This window comes from Epinephelus fuscoguttatus, linkage group LG16, assembly GCF_011397635.1.
Source record: "Epinephelus fuscoguttatus linkage group LG16, E.fuscoguttatus.final_Chr_v1".
Lineage (NCBI taxonomy): Eukaryota > Metazoa > Chordata > Actinopteri > Perciformes > Serranidae > Epinephelus > Epinephelus fuscoguttatus.
In genome coordinates this window covers 38,551,870-38,571,809 of record NC_064767.1, presented here as the reverse complement: position 1 = coordinate 38,571,809, position 19,940 = coordinate 38,551,870, and the positions used below count along the sequence as shown (strand labels likewise).

Below are 19,940 nucleotides of genomic sequence, written 5' to 3'. Positions count from 1 at the left end.
TATTTTCATGACTATTTACATTGTAGATTCTCACTGAAGGCATCAAAACTATGAATGAACACATGTGGAGTTATGTACTTAACAAAAAAAGGTGAAATAACTGAAAACATGTTTTATATTCTAGTTTCTTCAAAATAGCCACCCTTTGCTCTGATTACTGCTTTGCACACTCTTGGCATTCTCTTGATGAGCTTCAAGAGGTAGTCACCTGAAATGGTTTTCCAACAGTCTTGAAGGAGTTCCCAGAGGTGTTTAGCACTTGTTGGCCCCTTTGCCTTCACTCTGCGGTCCAGCTCACCCCAAACCATCTCCATTGGGTTCAGGTCCGGTGACTGTGGAGGCCAGGTCATCTGCCGCAGCACTCCATCACTCTCCTTCTTGGTCAAATAGCCCTTACCCAGCCTGGAGGTGTGTTTGGGGTCATTGTCCTGTTGAAAAATAAATGATCGTCCAACTAAACGCAAACCGGATGGGATGGCATGTCGCTGCAGGATGCTGTGGTAGCCATGCTGGTTCAATGTGCCTTCAATTTTGAATAAATCCCCAACAGTGTCACCAGCAAAACGCCCCCACACCATCACACCTCCTCCTCCATGCTTCACAGTGGGAACCAGGCATGTGGAATCCATCCGTTCACCTTTTCTGCGTCTCACAAAGACACGGCGGTTGGAACCAAAGATCTCAAATTTGGACTCATCAGACCAAAGCACAGATTTCCACTGGTCTAATGTCCATTCCTTGTGTTTCTTGGCCCAAACAAATCTCTTCTGCTTGTTGCCTCTCCTTAGCAGTGGTTTCCTAGCAGCTATTTGACCATGAAGGCCTGATTCGCGCAGTCTCCTCTTAACAGTTGTTCTAGAGATGGGTCTGCTGCTAGAACTCTGTGTGGCATTCATCTGGTCTCTGATCTGAGCTGCTGTTAACTTGCCATTTCTGAGGCTGGTGACTCGGATGAACTTATCCTCAGAAGCAGAGGTGACTCTTGGTCTTCCTTTCCTGGTCGGTCCTCATGTGTGCCAGTTTCGTTGTAGCGCTTGATGGTTTTGCGACTCCACTTGGGGACACATTTAAAGTTTTTGCAATTTTCGGACTGACTGACCTTCATTTCTTAAAGTAATGATGGCCACTCGTTTCTCTTTAGTTAGCTGATTGGTTCTTGCCATAATATGAATTTTAACAGTTGTCCAATAGGGCTGTCGGCTGTGTATTAACCTGACTTCTGCACAACACAACTGATGGTCCCAACCCCATTGATAAAGCAAGAAATTCCACTAATTAACCCTGATAAGGCACACCTGTGAAGTGGAAACCATTTCAGGTGACTACCTCTTGAAGCTCATAGAGAGAATGCCAAGAGTGTGCAAAGCAGTAATCAGAGCAAAGGGTGGCTATTTTGAAGAAACTAGAATACAAAACATGTTTTCAGTTATTTCACCTTTTTTTGTTAAGTACATAACTCCACATGTGTTCATTCATAGTTTTGATGTCTTCAGTGAGAATCTACAATGTAAATAGTCATGAAAATAAAGAAAACGCATTGAATGAGAAGGTATGTCCAAACTTTTGGCCTGTACTGTATATGTATATATATGTATATATGTGTGTGTATATATACAGTTGAAACCAGAAGTTTACATACACTATATAAAAAGGCACATAACCTTTTTTTTCTCACCGTCTAACGTTAAATCAGACTAAACTTTTCCTGTTTTTGGTCAATTAGGATTACCAAAATTATTTCTATTTGCTAAATACCAGAATAATGAGACAGATCATTTTTTGGACAATTTTTTATTACTTTCTTGAGAGTCAGAAGTTTACATACACTAAGATTAGTATGCCTTTAAACAATTTGGGAAAGCCCACATGATGATGTCATGTCTTTGGAAGCCTCTGATAGGTTTATTGACAACATGTGGGTTAATTAGAGGCACACCTGTGGATGTATTTTAAGGCACACCTGAAACACACTGCTTCTTTGTGTAACATCATGGGAAAATCAAAAGAAATCAGCCAAGACATCAGGAAGAGAATTGTGGACTTGCACAAGTCTGGTTCATCCTTGGGTGCAATTTCCAGATGCCTGAAGGTGCCATGTTCATCTGTTCAAACAATTATACGCAAGTATAAACACCATGGGAATGTCCAGCCATCATACCGCTCAGGAAGGAGACGGGTTCTGTGTCCCAGAGATGAACGTGCTTTGGTCCGAAATGTGCACATCAACCCAAGAACAAAAGCAAAAGACCTTGTGAAGATGCTGGCTGAAGCTGGTAAGAGTGTGTCATTATCAACAGTGAAACGAGTCCTGTACCGACATGGGCTGAAAGGCCACTCTCCCAGGAAGCCATTACTCCAAAAGAAACATAAAAAAGCCAGATTACAGTTTGCAAATGCACACAGGGACAAAGACCTTAATTTTTGGAGACATGTCCTGTGGTCTGACGAAACTAAAATTGAACTTTTTGGCCATAATGACAATCGTTACATTTGGAGGAAGAAGGGGAAACTTGCAAGCCTAAGAACACCATCCCAACTGTGAAACATGGGGGTGGCAGCATCATGTTGTGGGGTTGTTTTGCTGCAGGAGGGACTGGTGCACTTCACAAAATAGATGGCATCATGAGGAAAGAACATTATGTGGACATACTGAAGCAACATCTCAAAACATCAGCCAGGAAGTTAAAGCTTGGGCGCAAATGGGTTTTCCAAATGGACAGTGACCCTAAGCATACTGCCAAACTGGTTAGAAAGTGGCTTAAGGATAGCAAAGTCAATGTTTTGGAGTGGCCATCACAAAGCCCTGATCTCAATCCTATTGAAAATTTATGGGCAGAGCTGAAAAGGCATGTGCGAGCAAGGCGGCCTACAAACTTGGTTCAGTTACACCAGTTCTGCCAGGAGGAATGGGCCAAAATTCCTGCAAACTATTGTGAGAAGCTTGTGGAAGCATTTCCAAAACATTTGACCCAAGTCATACAGTTTAAAGGCAATGCTACCAAATACTAATGAAATGTATGTAAACTTCTGACTCTCAAGAAAGTAATAAAAAATTGTCTAAAAAATGATCTGTCTCATTATTCTGGTATTTAGCAAATAGAAATAATTTTGGTAATCCTAATTGACCAAAAAACAGGAAAAGTTTAATCTGATTTAATGTTAGATGGTGAGAAAAAAAGGTTATGTGCCTTTTTGTACGGTGTATGTAAACTTCTGGTTTCAACTGTGTATATATATATATATATATATATATATACAGTACAGGCCAAAAGTTTGGACACACCTTCTCATTCAATGCGTTTTCTTTTGAAGGCATCAAAACTATGAATGAACACATGGAGTTATGTACTTAACAAAAAAAGGTGAAATAACTGAAAACATGTTTTATATTCTAGTTTCTTCAAAATAGCCACCCTTTGCTCTGATTACTGCTTTGCACACTCTTGGCATTCTCTCTATGAGCTTCAAGAGGTAGTCACCTGAAATGGTTTTCCAACAGTCTTGAAGGAGTTCCCAGAGGTGTTTAGCACTTGTTGGCCCCTTTGCCTTCACTCTGCGGTCCAGCTCACCCCAAACCATCTCCATTGGGTTCAGGTCCGGTGACTGTGGAGGCCAGGTCATCTGCCGCAGCACTCCATCACTCTCCTTCTTGGTCAAATAGCCCTTACCCAGCCTGGAGGTGTGTTTGGGGTCATTGTCCTGTTGAAAAATAAATGATCGTCCAACTAAACGCAAACCGGATGGGATGGCATGTCGCTGCAGGATGCTGTGGTAGCCATGCTGGTTCAGTGTGCCTTCAGTTTTGAATAAATCCCCAACAGTGTCACCAGCAAAGCACCCCCACACCATCACACCTCCTCCTCCATGCTTCACAGTGGGAACCAGGCATGTGGAATCCATCCGTTCACCTTTTCTGCGTCTCACAAAGACACGGCGGTTGGAACCAAAGATCTCAAATTTGGACTCATCAGACCAAAGCACAGATTTCCACTGGTCTAATGTCCATTCCTTGTGTTTCTTGGCCCAAACAAATCTCTTCTGCTTGTTGCCTCTCCTTAGCAGTGGTTTCCTAGCAGCTATTTGACCATGAAGGCCTGATTCGCGCAGTCTCCTCTTAACAGTTGTTCTAGAGATGGGTCTGCTGCTAGAACTCTGTGTGGCATTCATCTGGTCTCTGATCTGAGCTGCTGTTAACTTGCCATTTCTGAGGCTGGTGACTCGGATGAACTTATCCTCAGAAGCAGAGGTGACTCTTGGTCTTCCTTTCCTGGGTCGGTCCTCATGTGTGCCAGTTTCGTTGTAGCGCTTGATGGTTTTTGCGACTCCACTTGGGGACACATTTAAAGTTTTGTAATTTTCCGACTGACTGACCTTCATTTCTTAAAGTAATGATGGCCACTGCGTTTTTCTTTAGTTAGCTGATTGGTTCTTGCCATAATATGAATTTTAACAGTTGTCCAATAGGGCTGTCGGCTGTGTATTAACCTGACTTCTGCACAACACAACTGATGGTCCCAACCCCATTGATAAAGCAAGAAATTCCACTAATTAACCCTGATAAGGCACATCTGTGAAGTGGAAACCATTTCAGGTGACTACCTCTTGAAGCTCATGGAGAGAATGCCAAGAGTGTGCAAAGCAGTAATCAGAGCAAAGGGTGGCTATTTTGAAGAAACTAGAATATAAAACATGTTTTCAGTTATTTCACCTTTTTTGTTAAGTACATAACTCCACATGTGTTCATTCATAGTTTTGATGCCTTCAGTGAGAATCTACAATGTAAATAGTCATGAAAATAAAGAAAACGCATTGAATGAGAAGGTGTGTCCAAACTTTTGGCCTGTACTGTATGTATATATATATATATATATATATATATATATATATATATATATATATATATATATATATATATATATATATTTTAGTATAACACAATGATTAAGAAGTCACCTGATGTAAACATGTGTGCTGATTAGTAAAGTCAGATGTGTGCAAGAAGGTAATATATAGTTTGGTGTGCCTTTGCTCACCCAATGTCTCATTTGGAATCAAGTTGTCTCAAGTTGATTTTGGATCTGTTTTTGTCCAGCTGTCATTTTGTGACAGCTGAACAGAGAGGTGTGCCCGGTAAGTTGGAGTCTGATGTCACCTGGCTTGAGGATTTAGCTTCTCTGTCTTTATTGTTCTTTGCTTTTGACAAATAAAAATACAAGATTATGTTATTCTTTCTTGCTGAAGCAACAAAGGAGAAACGGGAAAAAAGTGATGGCAGTGGCACATCTCAGACATCCTCTGATAAACCCAAGGTAAGTGTTTTCCAAGATGCGTCACTGGCTATTCAACATCTGAGTGATTAAGTGGAATGCGTCAAAGACTGGCAAAACTATTTAATTTTTATATATAATTATATATATATATATATATAATTTTTTTATAATATTTAATTTAACTGTCAATCGTGTTTCCAAGGCAGGTGATGATGAGGAAAGAAAGAATGAGAAACAATTCCGAGTAAATAAAATGGAATCCTTGATGAAAGAACTGGAAGGATTGTTGAAACAGGATGGTAAAGCAATTTTCTTTAATGACAAGGCTATGTTTCCTGTTGTTTTTACTGTCTTCCATACACTAAAATTCTCCATATGTTTCACTACCTTTCTTTACCTGTTGCAGGATTGAGTTTTCTGACACCAGTAATTGGGTTTTACTGCCAGAAATGTGAGGAGTTTATTGGAGATTTGAATAGTGCTGAAAACCATGCAGATGTCCACCGCCATAGTGGCTCCAGCAGTGTAAGTATAATTCCTGTTTTCCCATGTGTTGGTATTTTTATATTTTTATCAGAAACAAGTTCCATGAAAATACCCACACCAACAGTTACTAACAAGTATTGTGTGTATCCAAAACCAGCTATAGCTTCTTCCACTGTGGCACTGTTGTCTAAGACCATTAAAAACACATCAGTAAGTCACACCATTGCACTGGGCGACATCATGAACACCCACACTGTAGTTTATTTTAACACAGTCCCACATATGTTGTCCTGCTGACACAGAGAACACCACCCATTGGACTTTGGACTGCGTTCCATAGACAGGGTTGGGAAGACGAGGGTAACCGAAGTGAAACACAGATTAAACGGTCGCACATCGGCGTCAGCCGATATTTGCCTTTTTGACTGCCATCAGCCTCTCGGCAAGTAGGATTACATTCATTAATGGCAGCGGGCGATGTTTTTCTGTTGTGTCAAATCAATGTTGTGCAGGCTAAAAAACAGGGCTCAAGGTTAACAGCACCCGTCATCTCAGGAAAATTAGAAAACATGTTTGGGAAAAACAGATCTTACCCCGGATTACTTGGGGATAAAAGGATGCAGTAGACTCACCATCAATGCATTCTTTGTTTCCCTGGCACAAAAGGGGACGTTAATCACAACAAAAACAAAAAACATCAGAAATGGTTTCAGCCAAGTGTTATTTTAAGGTGCTTTTAGACCTGCAGTTTGGTTCATTTGGTCGCGCCAGAGGGAAAAAATGATACATTAGCCCCTTTTCCACCAACATTTCCAGGAACTTTTCTTACCAGGAATTTATTTACCTGGGTAAAAGAATTCCTGGTAATCTGTGTGGTTTGCATTTCAGAGTTCCAGAAAATGTATTCAAATCAGGCTGATGACATAGATGATTCGGCGTGTGTCGTATATTTAGCTCCGCCAGCTTGTTGGCTTGTAACATGTTACATTAGTGCTGGTGGAGAGAAGAGGGGCTGTTTGTCTCAGCCGTCTGCTAAGTTTAGAAGTATTTTAAGATAAGTGTCAAACTAAGTTAGTCTACATACTAGTGCTGCACAATTTGAGAAAAATTTGCGATTGCGATTTTGTCTGACAATATCGTGATTTGCGATTGTGATTACAATATAATAAATAAATGGTATCATGAGTCTTCTCACTTGATTCAGTGTTTCTCCTACATTATATTAGGGGGGCACTGACCAGACATATTTATTGTTATGGACAGTGTGTAAATGACCATCAACAGACTGCTGTTATGCACACTCAAACACGCTGCTTGCACAGCAGCGCAGCACGGCACTGTACACACATTCAGTTGCCTGTGTTGTGTTCAGGCGTTGTCACCTAAATTACAAATTCCAGCGAGTGAATAGGCCGTAACACAACACAGCAGCATGTCAAGTTGGACGAATCCCGAGCAAAATTGCTCAGTTTTTCATTTGTTATTATATAGTTTATTATGGAGTCTGTGATTTTCCTGTGTCTCTTTGAGGTCTTGTCATATGGTGTGACACTTATGGATGTTTGCGTAATTGTGCTTTGTTGTTTTATGAGGCTCTGGCGGCTTTCAGTTGTCTCTTTGTCTTTAACGTTACATGGCTTGGCTTTCTCTCGCATGCATTCTTCCTACTTTTCTCTGTGCTGTCTCAAGTGCTGATATAGACTGGTCGTGTTGCATGGGACGTGGCGACTTTAAAACTTTTGAAGTTTTATACAGCACATCTTTCTGTTAAACGTTGCCATGCATGAATCCAAAGTATTGCCATATAATAGATGTTGGGGTTTTTTTTCGCTACCAACTCAGCCTGTTCATGGTCGTGCTCATGCTCTTCTTCAGCGTCTATGTTGGACACTGCTAATCCTTGTATCATTCGTTCATTTGTTTTTCAAAATAAAACCAAATATGAAAAAACAAAATAATGACTTGTTTTTTCAATATTTGTTTCCAGACCCAAAATGAAAAAACGGATAATGACTCATTTTCCGATTTCCGATTTTCTGTTTAAATGGAAAAAACGGATAACGGGCTGGGATTCAGGCCCTTCATACACTTTCAATATTTTCATCTCTCACACATTGCATGACCCGGAAGCCAAGGTTTTTTTTATTTTAATTTCTTTATTATTATTATTATTATTATTATTATTGAAGAAATATACAAAGATATCACACAAAATATCAAGACAAAAACGTTACATCAGTGAATAAAGGCAAAAAATAAATAAATAAAGGAGGCTTGAGGTACTTGTATAAAGAGATCTGTGGAAAAACTTTTGAACTTCGCAGAGGAGCGCTCCATTCTCAACTGCTTGTGGCCTAGTTATGACTTTATCCCTGTCTTTATTCAAGAGAGTGGTAAATCAGTTTGAGAGCATTATTTATTGATTTCACGTTCAGATTTTGTAATATTGTCCCTCAAACCCTGCCCTCGCACTCAAGTACCCTCTGCTTGTGCTTAGATCTACTCTGTTTCTGCTGTGTGCTTGCACTCAGATACAATGTTGCTCTCACAGATTTCCTGCTTGAGCTTCGGTTTTTCTCCTCACGCTCAAACTGCTTCTGTGCACTTGCAGAATTTCTGCTCTCAGATTTCTGCCCTGCCACTGCCACTCCCACCCCCAGGGATTTATTAAATGTTTCTCTATTGCTTTCTTTACGACTTTTTGCACACGTGCATATATATATGTATATATCTATATCTATATATTTATATCTATATATCTATATATATATCTATCTATATATATATATATATAGATATATATATCTATATATATATATATATATATATATATATATATATATATACATATATATATATATATATATATACATATATATATATATATATGTGGTTATTATAGTAAAAAAAAAAAAAAATAGGCACACGTGTGTAAATTAACAGTCCCTTTATCCCTTGATGCCTGAATGTATTTACAGTTATATATAAAAAAAAAATTATATGTGCTTTTGCTTTTAAGCTGATGCTAAATTAATTGGAGATTGTTAATTTCTCTTTAGCACATAGGAGAGATATACATTTAGGTATGATGCAAATTAGCAACAACAGGAATAAATGGAAAAAAATTGGTTAAAAAAAAAAAAAAAAGGACAAAAAAAATAATATTAAAACACATTTTCCCATCTCAGATATGTAAATTTTACTGATGCCTGTGGTTGGGATCCAGATCCGGTTCTTTTTTGGAACCGGGTCCAAAGTTCCGGTTTCATCACATTTGGAGTAACAGTTCCTGCAAACGGTTCCTAGATTGTAAAAAAAAAAAAAAAAAGTCACGTGCGTTTCCATTAGAGTGCGGCACCTATTTCTGTCAGAACCCGACCGAGCCTGACATTATTTAATTACTAAAGCACTGAGTTTGTGTCACACAGTTGTTATGGTTACAGGCTATTTAACAGGCTGGGCGTGCGCCGTGGGTGCTCAGCGGAGAGGGAGACGGGAGCGGGCGGCGGGAGGTCCGAGGCTTCCAGTGAGGGGAGCGGTAGAAACAAACAGCCAATGTGTGTGTGTTCTGTTCAGGTGTTGTCACGTAAATAACAGTGCCCAAGCATGAATGAGTAAGTATTTTTTATTACATTGCTGTGGTTAATTTGAGGTAATAGTGTTACTGTAGAAATCAGAGAATCACTTTTTGTTGTTATATATTCTCAGGGAGATGATACAAGCTCTAAATCTGAAATACACACCACACACAAATGTGTATTTTCATCTAATTGTACTGTGCAACAGTTAGAATAAAGTTTTTGTATTTGTATGATTGCATTTGTGTTTATTATATACTTGTTTAAGTATAGCAAGTATATTGAATATAATGTAGAAATCGGTAAGGAATCGGAATCGTTAAAATCCTAACGACTCCCAACCCTATTGATGCCACACAATTATTTTCCATGTCCTGACTATAACACCAACTATTATAATCCAATGTGAAACAGAGCTCAAGTTTTTCACTTAGAACACTGGTGCTAGGAAGAGCATCGTGATTTCCATCAGAGTCTTCATCACTGCTGCTCCTGTTGTCAGTACTACTGCTCCTGTTGTCAGTACTACTGCTGCTGTCATATCCTGGTGTACAAAAAAGAAATCATTGTATAAGAGTGCAGACATTTTAATCTACATTATATACACATCATGTATACATGGTTACATTCACAAACACATGGCTATGTGTAAATGGCAAAAAGCTGAAACTCTACAAGACAATTATAGCATTATTACTGCTGTTTTTTTTATAAGATTATCTATTTGGCCTGTTGCTTTAGGACAGCATGAAGTGGGGAAATAGAAAATGGGAGAATGACACGGGCCGCAGGCCAGGATCGAGCCGCTGCGGCGAGGCAATGCCTCTGTGCATGGGGTCTGTGCATGCTGCGTACAGACTACACTCCTAACCAGGTGATGAAACCGGCAGCAATAGGCCGTCGGTAACCTAGTGGATAGTGCCAACGTGGTGTAGGAGTCTAGACTTCATCACTGTCCACACTGGCAAGACAGCTGTTGTCACTTTTGACTGGTGGAACCCTGGTTTGAAGTCCACCTGGTCGCTTCCCATAGAACATAGATGAATTCATTTTGTTCTGTGCTGTGGAAAAGTACAAAAATTGCATTTATATCCCAGCATGCTACTTTTATAATGTTTATAGAAATTAAGTAGAGTGGCATTTCCCAAAGAAAATGCATGTGAGTGCTGAAATCCACCTAAATACAGCATTATTTCTGTGCTGCCGTTATGGCAGAATGTGGCGAATTTGCGAGTCGCGTCAAACATAAATCTTCAAATAACGTATAAATTACTCGCCACATGAAGTCTATTCCAATATGTCAGCTGTAGAAGCAAACAGTAAGCTGACACGTATTGTTACCTTAGCACAACTTACCTCATATTGAACAATTTCTCCAAATTTGCAGCCTCCACATGCAGCGGTTGTTAGCCAAAGCGTTAGCTTCCATGAACCGGATGTAGTTGTCACTCCGACCGGTCCGACAAGAAACCAGTGCTTGCAAAAGAAAATAACTTGGCTTCCGGAGAGATGAAAATATTGAAAGTGTATGAAAGGCCCGAATCCGGTCCGTTATCCGTTTTTTCATTTTGGTTCTGGAAACACATATTGAAAAAACAAGTCATTATTTTGTTTTTTCATATTTGGTTTTATTTTGAAAAACGAAGGAACGAAGGATACAGGCCCTGCGTTCCAAATCGCATACTTCTACTATATACTTTTAGTATGTACTGCAGCTGCCCTTAAAAAGTATGTAGTGTAGTATGCAGTATGCATGCTACTGGGACACACAACATCCGCCATCACATCGCTCCCTGAACTCCGACCCTCTTGCTCACTTCCACCGCCGTCCATAGCGCCACATTTGAATATTTTGTGTTGTTGTACTTCGGAGATGCAGCAAATCTCCTCTCGTCAAGCTTGCCAGAGTCGTGCATACCGTCGGAGGTGCCAGAGAGCTCTGTTGCTGTTATGTCGTAATGTATGTTGTTGTTTCTAATAAACAGTCCCAAGCCTATTATTAGTGACCTGTCTATTGAACTAGTCACCAGTAGGCATATTAACCCCCTTCACACACAGCTCTCTGTTGCTGGCAGATATTTGTTGTTAAATATATTTACAGCTATGTAGCAGCTGGCACTATATTCTGTCTGCACGTGAAGCAGCCTTACATTCACATTACTTTTATTTGTAGTGTGACACATTTGCACATTCTTACTACATTACTTAATATGTGTTTGACTTTTACTATTTATATATTTACTAGTCCATAGTGCTCATACTTGGCCCATAGTGTATTCATATTTAGTCATATTCATTCATTATTTATACCACACTTACACCACTGCCTATACTGGTAGAATCTTCTATATTGTAGTCATAGTTGAACCCTAACATTGATTATACTATAATCACAATAAAGTTGAATGTTGTAACCGTGTTCTTGCAAAACTGTATGATATGTGACAGTATATAATCAGATCATTGCAGTCCTAATATGTAGTGTCTTAGAATCTCAAATTAAATAAACCATGTATGAAAGGAAGTGTGGGCGTTGGTTGTACACGCAGCTCAGTCAGTGCGACGTAACTTCTGCTGTGCAAAGGATTGTGGGTCAGAATGGCCAAAGAAGCATGCTGACATGCATACTGCGAAATGTGACCGGATGTAGTAGAACATCCTGGTACTTTTGGCATACTGCATCTGACATACTATGTATTGGGACACACTAATTCTTTTTCTGGCATACTAAATAGTATGGTAGTATGGGTACTGGAACGCAGGGAGGGATTACTGCTGCACGCTGGGTGATCACCTGATCATACAGTGGTGGAAAAAAGTTTTCGGACACCCTTAAAATTTTACACAATCTCAAATATTATCATGAAATATTTGTGGAAAAATCTTTTTTGTGTTTCAAAAGGTGTGGCTGCATTAGACAGATACAAACAAATACAAATTATATTTTTTTGTTTATTGTTTACAAGAAAAACTAACAAAACTAAATTCTTGACAGTTTCAATATGTCAGTTCTCAACATTGTCGGTATCAAAGTCAACAAATAATAGAGAATGTGTTCAAAACTGAACAAAAAATAAATAAACCATCACATCATCAAATTAATATTTAGTAGTCCTGCCATTGACACGTAGTAGAGCTCTAAGCCTGGCTGGCATGTTCCCCATGAGCCTTTCACACTGTTGAGGGGTAATCTTGTCCCATTCTTCTTGAATTACTGCTTTTAATTCTTCTAAACTCTTTGGTTTATGCTTTGAAACAGACCTTTTGATAATCCACCACAGATTTTCAAAGGGGCTCATGTCCGGGGATTGAGCTGGCCACTCTAAGACCTGGATACTGTGCTCCTGCAGCCAGGTTCTACTGGCCTTGGATGTGTGGCAAGGGGCATTATCTTGTTGAAATATCCAGTTTTTACCTCGACAGAACAGTGCACGCGCAGAAGGGAGCATGTGGGTTTCGAGAATGGTACAATACTTGGTAGAGTTCAATGTGCCATCACAGACAGTGAGATGACCAACACCAGCAGCACTCATGCATCCCCAAACCATGATACTGCCTCCACCATGCTTGACAGTAGGTACTGAACATGCTGGAGATAATGCTTTGCCTGGCCTTCTGCGTACCCTCACATTAGTAGGAGGAAGATAAAGCTGGAAACTGGACTCATCTGACCACAAAATCTTCTTCCAGTTCCTGGCTGTCCAGTTCTTGTGTGCCTGGGCCCAACAATGCCAGGCTAACCTCTGTCTCTCATTGAGCGGGGGCTTCTTGATAGCCTTGTAGGACCTTAACCCATGATCTAAAAGTCGGCCACGTACAGTGCGGGTGGAACACTGGACACCAGTTTGGTTTGACCACTGCTGCTGAAGCTCCTGTGATGTCATTCGGCAGTTTTGCCTGCACATGCGGATCAGGATGCGGCCATTTCTTGCTGAAGAAACCCCTGGACGCCCAGATCTTGGTTTGTCTTCCAAGCTGTTGGTTCATCTGTATTTCTGCAGAGTGTATCCAACTGCTGAAGGACTGCATCTGCACTTCCTGGCTATCTGGCGACAGCTGTACCCTTCCTGGCTGAGAATCTTTATCTTCAGGCGTGTTTCCTGCGTTAGGTTCCTTGTTTTAGCCATTTTTGTGTCTGAAGAACTTTCAAATGTGCTGGCTTTATGTAGACACGAAGCTTGGCAACAAGAATTGTGTCTTTTAATAAAAAGAACGACCTTCATCACTGGTACCAAAATGACCCAATACTCAAAATTTCTTATGTATTTTTATGGAACCAATCATTTTAGGATTTATTTAGTATTTTGGCTGTGACTGTACTAAAAGAAATTGCACTTGAAGACCTAAGAGTGATTCTTAATGCAGTATTTCACAAATGCATGGGGTGTCCGAAAACTTTTTTCCACCACTGTATGTGCTGCACACACCAGGATAGCTTGTGGGCGTAATGTCAACAAACTCCACACACTACAGGAGATGTAGTCACGTTCACAGGCACACAGGTTAACATTTATTTAGGTTAAATCGCAAATCGCAGCCTTTGGTGCCGTTATGTAATCGCACAGCCTGACATAGTGATTGCAACAGCGATTAGATTAATCGTGCAGCACTACTACATACAGACAGCTGTCATTTCAGCTTATTAGTAACAATTCGCTATCAGCCGAACCAGCGTGCTGTCCTTGTGTAAGACATAACGTTAGTGTCAGTGGATGACAGACTGTGGATGGAGCATATTGAATATCCCTGTCTACATGTTTACATGTTCATGCTTTCTGAACACATGTATTGATAAATTATTGGCTTCTTACTCGCCAAAGTTTAATTGCACTTACAGTAGTAAGTGTGGCTGCCATCAGCTCAAGTCATTCACAAGTTATCTTCACTTTGTTTCCACCGCCTCCGCTTGGCTGTTCACCGGTATATGTGGAGGAGTTCAGCGCCAGCACAGAGGAGATACTGTTAGCACTTATCAATACTATGGTCTTTGATAATTTAGCCCCAGAGCTAATTTAGTACCGGGTTTCGGTACCCCTCCTTAATCAGAACACAAACGAAATGAAGCTTGAGGAAATTAAATAAAGTTTACAGCGGCTGCCCGTGTCAGGAAGTGCAGAACGCTGCAAGTGTGTATTCCACCAATCAGCTGTCTTCAGCACACAGCCACGCACCTTAAGAGTTGCCGGTAATCTGAAAAGTCCTGCCCCCCATACTAGGTACTTTTTTCAGGGAAAGTTTGGGGTTGAGGGAAAGTTTTTTTTTTTTACCAGGGTAATTTAGGTGGAAATGCGCTGAGGTTTTTCAAAATCCCGGGTAAATGAGAAAAGTTCCTGCGGTAGAAAAGGGGCTATTGTTGTATTATTAGTTTCGGTTGGGTTCCTGTTCACACTGACTTTTTGCAAACGAACCAAGAGGAGTAAACATGAAGTCTGACAGGTAACTTGTTGATTAGACAGTTTTGATGTTTGTCATCCTGCATTATCCAGACCCATGTGAGGAAATCAAATTCTTGTGACTGACAGAAGTTTATGCAGCAGCATTTTAATGCATCTAAAGTGTTAATATTTCTGTTCTTTGGTTTTACAAAGAGCTCATAGAGGAATTAATGATTGTAGGCATTATTAGTAGGCTATTATTAGACTGCAGATCAATGGCATGTTATGAATAATGACAACAAGAGACAGGATGAAATGAATGTATTTTATAAAGTGATGATTTGGGACTTAATACTGAAATGAAAATGCTCAACTTCAACAAACACTGAAATGAACAAAAACTTGATTGCGCAAGAACTACTCAATCTACCAAAACAACTGTTTATAAGGAGTCCTTCTTACTGCCAAATCTGACATTCAGTCAACTGCTTCTAAGATCTTGTGCAACTGACATTATTTTCATCTTTGATATAGAATGATACATTATCTGCCTCTACAATACTGGGGATCACTGTCACACACTTTTTAATGGACTTAATGAACAATGTACACAGTCAGAAATAATGATGGCAGTTTTAACAGCTTTTTAAATTAGGGAAAATACCCTCACTGACATATGTGTTACCATGGTCACATGTATGCATTAGGATAAATAGGTTATGGGATATATGTGGCCTTTATCAGGATCAGTTATGAAATGGCAGACAGACTTCATGATCAGAAGATGGATTGTTACTGGTTTAGCAGTTGAAATCATGCTAAAATCACATCTGCTGTCATAAAATCCTGTGGTTGGTTTGTTTTCTTTCATACCATAAACTAACTGCACCAGAGTCTGTTTGGAAGTGGACCCACCTTTTCGAGCCGTTTCAGTTTGGCACCAGGGGTTAGATTGACAGCTTACACACTAGCCCAAACTAACCGTACTTACCACGCAAACAGACCTGGGTTTGTTATAACCGAAACAAACAAGTTAGGTGTAAAAGCGCCCTTAAACATTGATATCAGCCCAGAGTTTTAGTTTTAGTTTTGGTGACTGTAAGATAAAATATAATATAGTTATATTAGGTACTATATTCTTTTAGCAAAAGGGTGAGGGGGAAGTCCTGAGCATGCTTTAAATAAACTGGTCTTTACAAAATGTTTATTCATGTCGAGAATGGCTACATTAAAAGGTTTTGTGAAAAGGTGATGACGTGAGTTGTAAGGCCAAAATGTCTACTTTGTAGACCTAATTTAAAGACAGCCCATGTAACTCCCTAATGGCAGTGGCCCTCCAGCAAGACAGTGCACTATGTCATACCACAAAAAGTGCTCAGGAATGGCCGAGGAATGTGGCAAAGAGCATTGACCTGGCCTCCAAATTCCCCAGATCCTAATCTAGTCAAGAATCTTTGGAACATCCTAGTTCCCCACCTCACAACCTGCATAACTCAAAGGTTTGGCCACCATCATCCTGGTGACAGACACCACAGGACACTCCCCAGAGGTCCTGTGTCCATGCCTTGACAGGCCAGAGCCAAGTTCAATCCAAGGAGGCCCCACTGTGGATCAGGGTACCACAACTGCTCAATCAGACTTGGATCTGGGGAATTTTGAGGCCAGATTGACACTTTGAACTCTTTGCCACATTCCGCAGGCAATTCCTGAACAGTTTTTGTGGTGTGGCATGGTGCATTGTCTTGCTGGGAGGACCACTGCCATCAGGGAGTGCTGTTGCCTTGAGGGGAGGTACTTGGTCTGTAACGCTGTTTGGGTGGTTGGAGCACGTCAAATGGCATCCACATGAATATTGGGACCATAGGTTTTCCAGCAGAACATTGCATTGTAACAAAATTATATATGTTATTCACTTCACCTGTCTGAGGTTTTAATGTTTTTGGCTGATAGGTGTAAATCCTTTGATGATAATATCAACTCCATGGATTTTTTTAATCTCACAACAAACTTTATCACATTTTATGAAAAGCAAAATTTGTCATCTAGCACCTTCAGATGCTGGGGTTTAGCTACCACCTCTGTCTTAAAGATGCCATAAACTCTTTGTTTTTTTTTTATCTTCATGTTGCAGAATTGTTTTATGTGTTGGGTTTTTTTTGTGTTTTTTTTGCAGAAAGTGCAGACAGACAAGCATGCTGGAGACAGCGAGGGATACTCGCACCACTTTAGCAACAGCACTCCACACCCACGTCCCTCAGACAGGAGAGACCACAAGGACTATGGTTATGATAGAGATTCAGGAGACCACAGGAATTACAGAGACTACCAACGAGACAAGAGGGACGAAAGACATCACAGAAGCAAACATCATGATGACTGCAGAAGCCACAGGGCTGGGCAGGAAAACATCTCCCTGAAAGAGGAGATGAGGAAGGAGAGGATGCTCATAACAGTGTCCCGTGGAGTGACACCACCTCCAAACATCAAGGTTAAGGAGGAGGTGAGCAAGGAGCAGACTATTGGAAATCATAGCAAAGTCAAAGTGGAAGACACAAACAGCAAGGGAAAGTCATCCAAAGGCAAACGAGAAAAAGATGGCAAAGGCAAAGATGAAAGCAGTGATAGTAGTGATGATGATAAAGAAAAAAGGCCAAAAGAAAAATCACCCAAAAAGAAAAAGAAGAAGAAGGAGAAAAAGAAGAAGAAGGAGAAGTCCTAGTTGTTGTATTAATGCTTTTCACTTTCCACATCCATAATAGACTGACCCCTGCGATGATGCTGGCAGCTTGTTGCTGTCCAAGTTTCTAAACTTAAAGATCCAGGTGTTATCATGACAGTCCTGGGAACGTTGTCCTTTATTTCTCTCTCTCCCCAGTTAGTTGTTTTTTTTTTTTTTATTGTTGTGAATGTGTTGCTGTATGGCAGGCCCTCACATCCTGGATTCTTGTTTTATTTTGTATACAGGTTCATCTGTCTCAGTACCTTTGCTATTGTTTGCATATTTTCAAATGACCAACAGCATTGTAGTTTTAGAAATGATGTGTGTATTCTGCAGTTGAGTTCCATTTTCTCACTTGTCTGCATTTTTCATCAGAAATATAAGTTGACAGATGAGTCTGTCTCATGTGGTGACTTTCTATCATAATGAATAGTATGTGTACAATATCATTTTGTCATTAAATGATTAGATGAATGTTTTTTATCTTTGCAGTGTGTTGGCCGTAATAAATGACCAAAACACAATTCTTGACATGTAGTGATAGAAAGTAATCTGCTGTTGAGAGTAATGCTGAAATTTCTATACAACTAGGTTCATTTAGTATTAAAATGTTTTCTCGGCTACGGTGTAGAGGCAAATGTAATGGTGCCTGTATTGTAATGATGCACAGGTCAAGGCTTTTTAAAGCCGCACCAACCTAGCCTATTACAAGAACCAGTCTCCCCTAACTGACCAATAAACATGTGTTAATCAATGACCCGAACTAAAACCGCAGACCTGCAAACCAGAGCTGAAAGTTTCTGGTATTACCAACCTACTTGTTGTTGACTATATTGTATGTAATTTCCAGTAAATAGCACAATATAAAACCCTTTTTTTTCTGTTTGAAAAGTAGCCTAGAAACGTAGTAAAACAGCAAGTACTCACCCATCTTTTAAGTGGTTACGTCTTAGAAATGATAATGCCTGCACAGTTTATATCCTATGTGGTTCTTTTACATGAGTGCACACCCGATAGGTACAGTGGTTTGTTTACATGATGTTACAGAAGTGCATTCAATGTGGACAGAGAGGCGCTTGATTGCTGTGAGGACACAGTGTTAGGTCTACATATTTCAGAAGGGAATATTTTTACCAGACTGTGCGTATCTGTGTGTTCCAATACATGTGCTACCTATATAGTATATGCCAGAAGAAGACTTAGTATGTTCCAATACATAGTATGTCAAATGCAGTATGCCAAAAATACCAGGATGTTCTACTACATTCAATTGTATTTGCAAAATGCAGACCAGCATGCTTTTCTGGCTATTCTGCGCCACAGTCGTCTGCACAGTGGGCAATACGTCACATTGATAGAGCTACAGACAGATGGCTTACCAGTGCACATTGATGGTTGACAGCATATTCATGTGACCAAATGACCAGTCGAATAGTAATAATAAAAAATATTAATTGTTAATATGTACAAAATAATCATAAAGATTACACAACAAAAGGACATAATTATGAAAATAATGATGACAGAAATGCTTAAGTTCACTGTTGTTAATGTAATACGTTAGGATCTAAAATGTTTGTAGTTATTACTTAAAAGTTAAAACTACATACACTCCAAAGTAAGAACTGCAGGGCTCTCCGGGTTGACTGCCTTCTCTGACAAGCTCTGTGAACAGTGTTTGTGTGATCTCCAAGGTAACAGATAGATGTGTAAGAGGGTCAAAGTTCAGAGCGTAATTTAATGAGAAAGTAGTATGTTCCAATTGTGTGCATGCAACAGTTTGTACTTTTTAGGGCAGCTGCAAACAATCACAACAACAATACAGTAAACAGCATTAAATCACATACAACAAGTTAAACAGTCTTGCTTAGCCTGTAAAGCTGTGATAAAGCTATGCCCAGTTGTTACGTTACCAATCCTTGAATGGATGGAAGAAAGAGTCGCTTTATGGTGTGCTGCTTTGTTAGCTGGCAGAGGAAGGCTGGAAAGAGCTGTGGTTCCAGGTGCAGTCTTTGTTGTGTCCTTGCTCCAAAGGTGCAGATCCAAGGAAGCCTGTCGCTTGGGGTCCTTGCAGAGTTAGACGTTGGGGTGCTAACTCAACTTGGTTCTCCTTGTTGCTGGAAAGTTAATTGCAAACCTTGTGTTTCCTCCTGCAATGAGCGAGGGCAAGTCGTGGTCCAGAAGAAAAAGAGAGGCCTGTCTGGGCCCCTGAGGGAAGAGGGCATCTCTGGGCTTGTCCACAGCTCAGGACGAAGAGGAGGACTTATGAGAGAACACAACTTTCCTAAAGTTTGCTTGGTGACATTACAAAGGGGCATGTCACTGTGAAAGTACTGTCCAATCAAATTTGACAACTAACATCATCCTTGATGACATGAACCAATGCACTTTGAAAAACACGCTGAGAGACTTCCATCAGTACATTACATGCCCCACCAGACAAAATAAAATCTTAGATCTCTGTTATGGTAATGTTAAAGATGCATATAAATCCATCCCCCTTCCGCCTCTA

The 19,940-nt window shown here is 40.1% G+C and overlaps 1 protein-coding gene across 2 annotated transcripts in view; it reads left to right on the top strand.

The window, feature by feature from the left end:
- Positions 1 to 18,870, top strand: part of si:ch211-195b21.5 (uncharacterized) — a 43,640-nt gene extending 24,770 nt beyond the window's left edge. Inside the window, exons 6-9 of one of the 2 annotated variants that reach the window (XM_049601179.1) lie at positions 5,242 to 5,309; positions 5,473 to 5,569; positions 5,677 to 5,795; positions 16,883 to 18,870. In XM_049601179.1, the coding sequence (XP_049457136.1) occupies positions 5,242 to 5,309; positions 5,473 to 5,569; positions 5,677 to 5,795; positions 16,883 to 17,428 (830 nt within the window). In that variant the 3' untranslated portion in view covers positions 17,429 to 18,870. The remainder of the gene's footprint in view (positions 1 to 5,241; positions 5,310 to 5,472; positions 5,570 to 5,676; positions 5,796 to 16,882) is intronic. The other variant, XM_049601180.1, reaches the window with a different exon arrangement.
- The last annotated feature ends 1,070 nt before the right edge of the window (positions 18,871 to 19,940 follow it).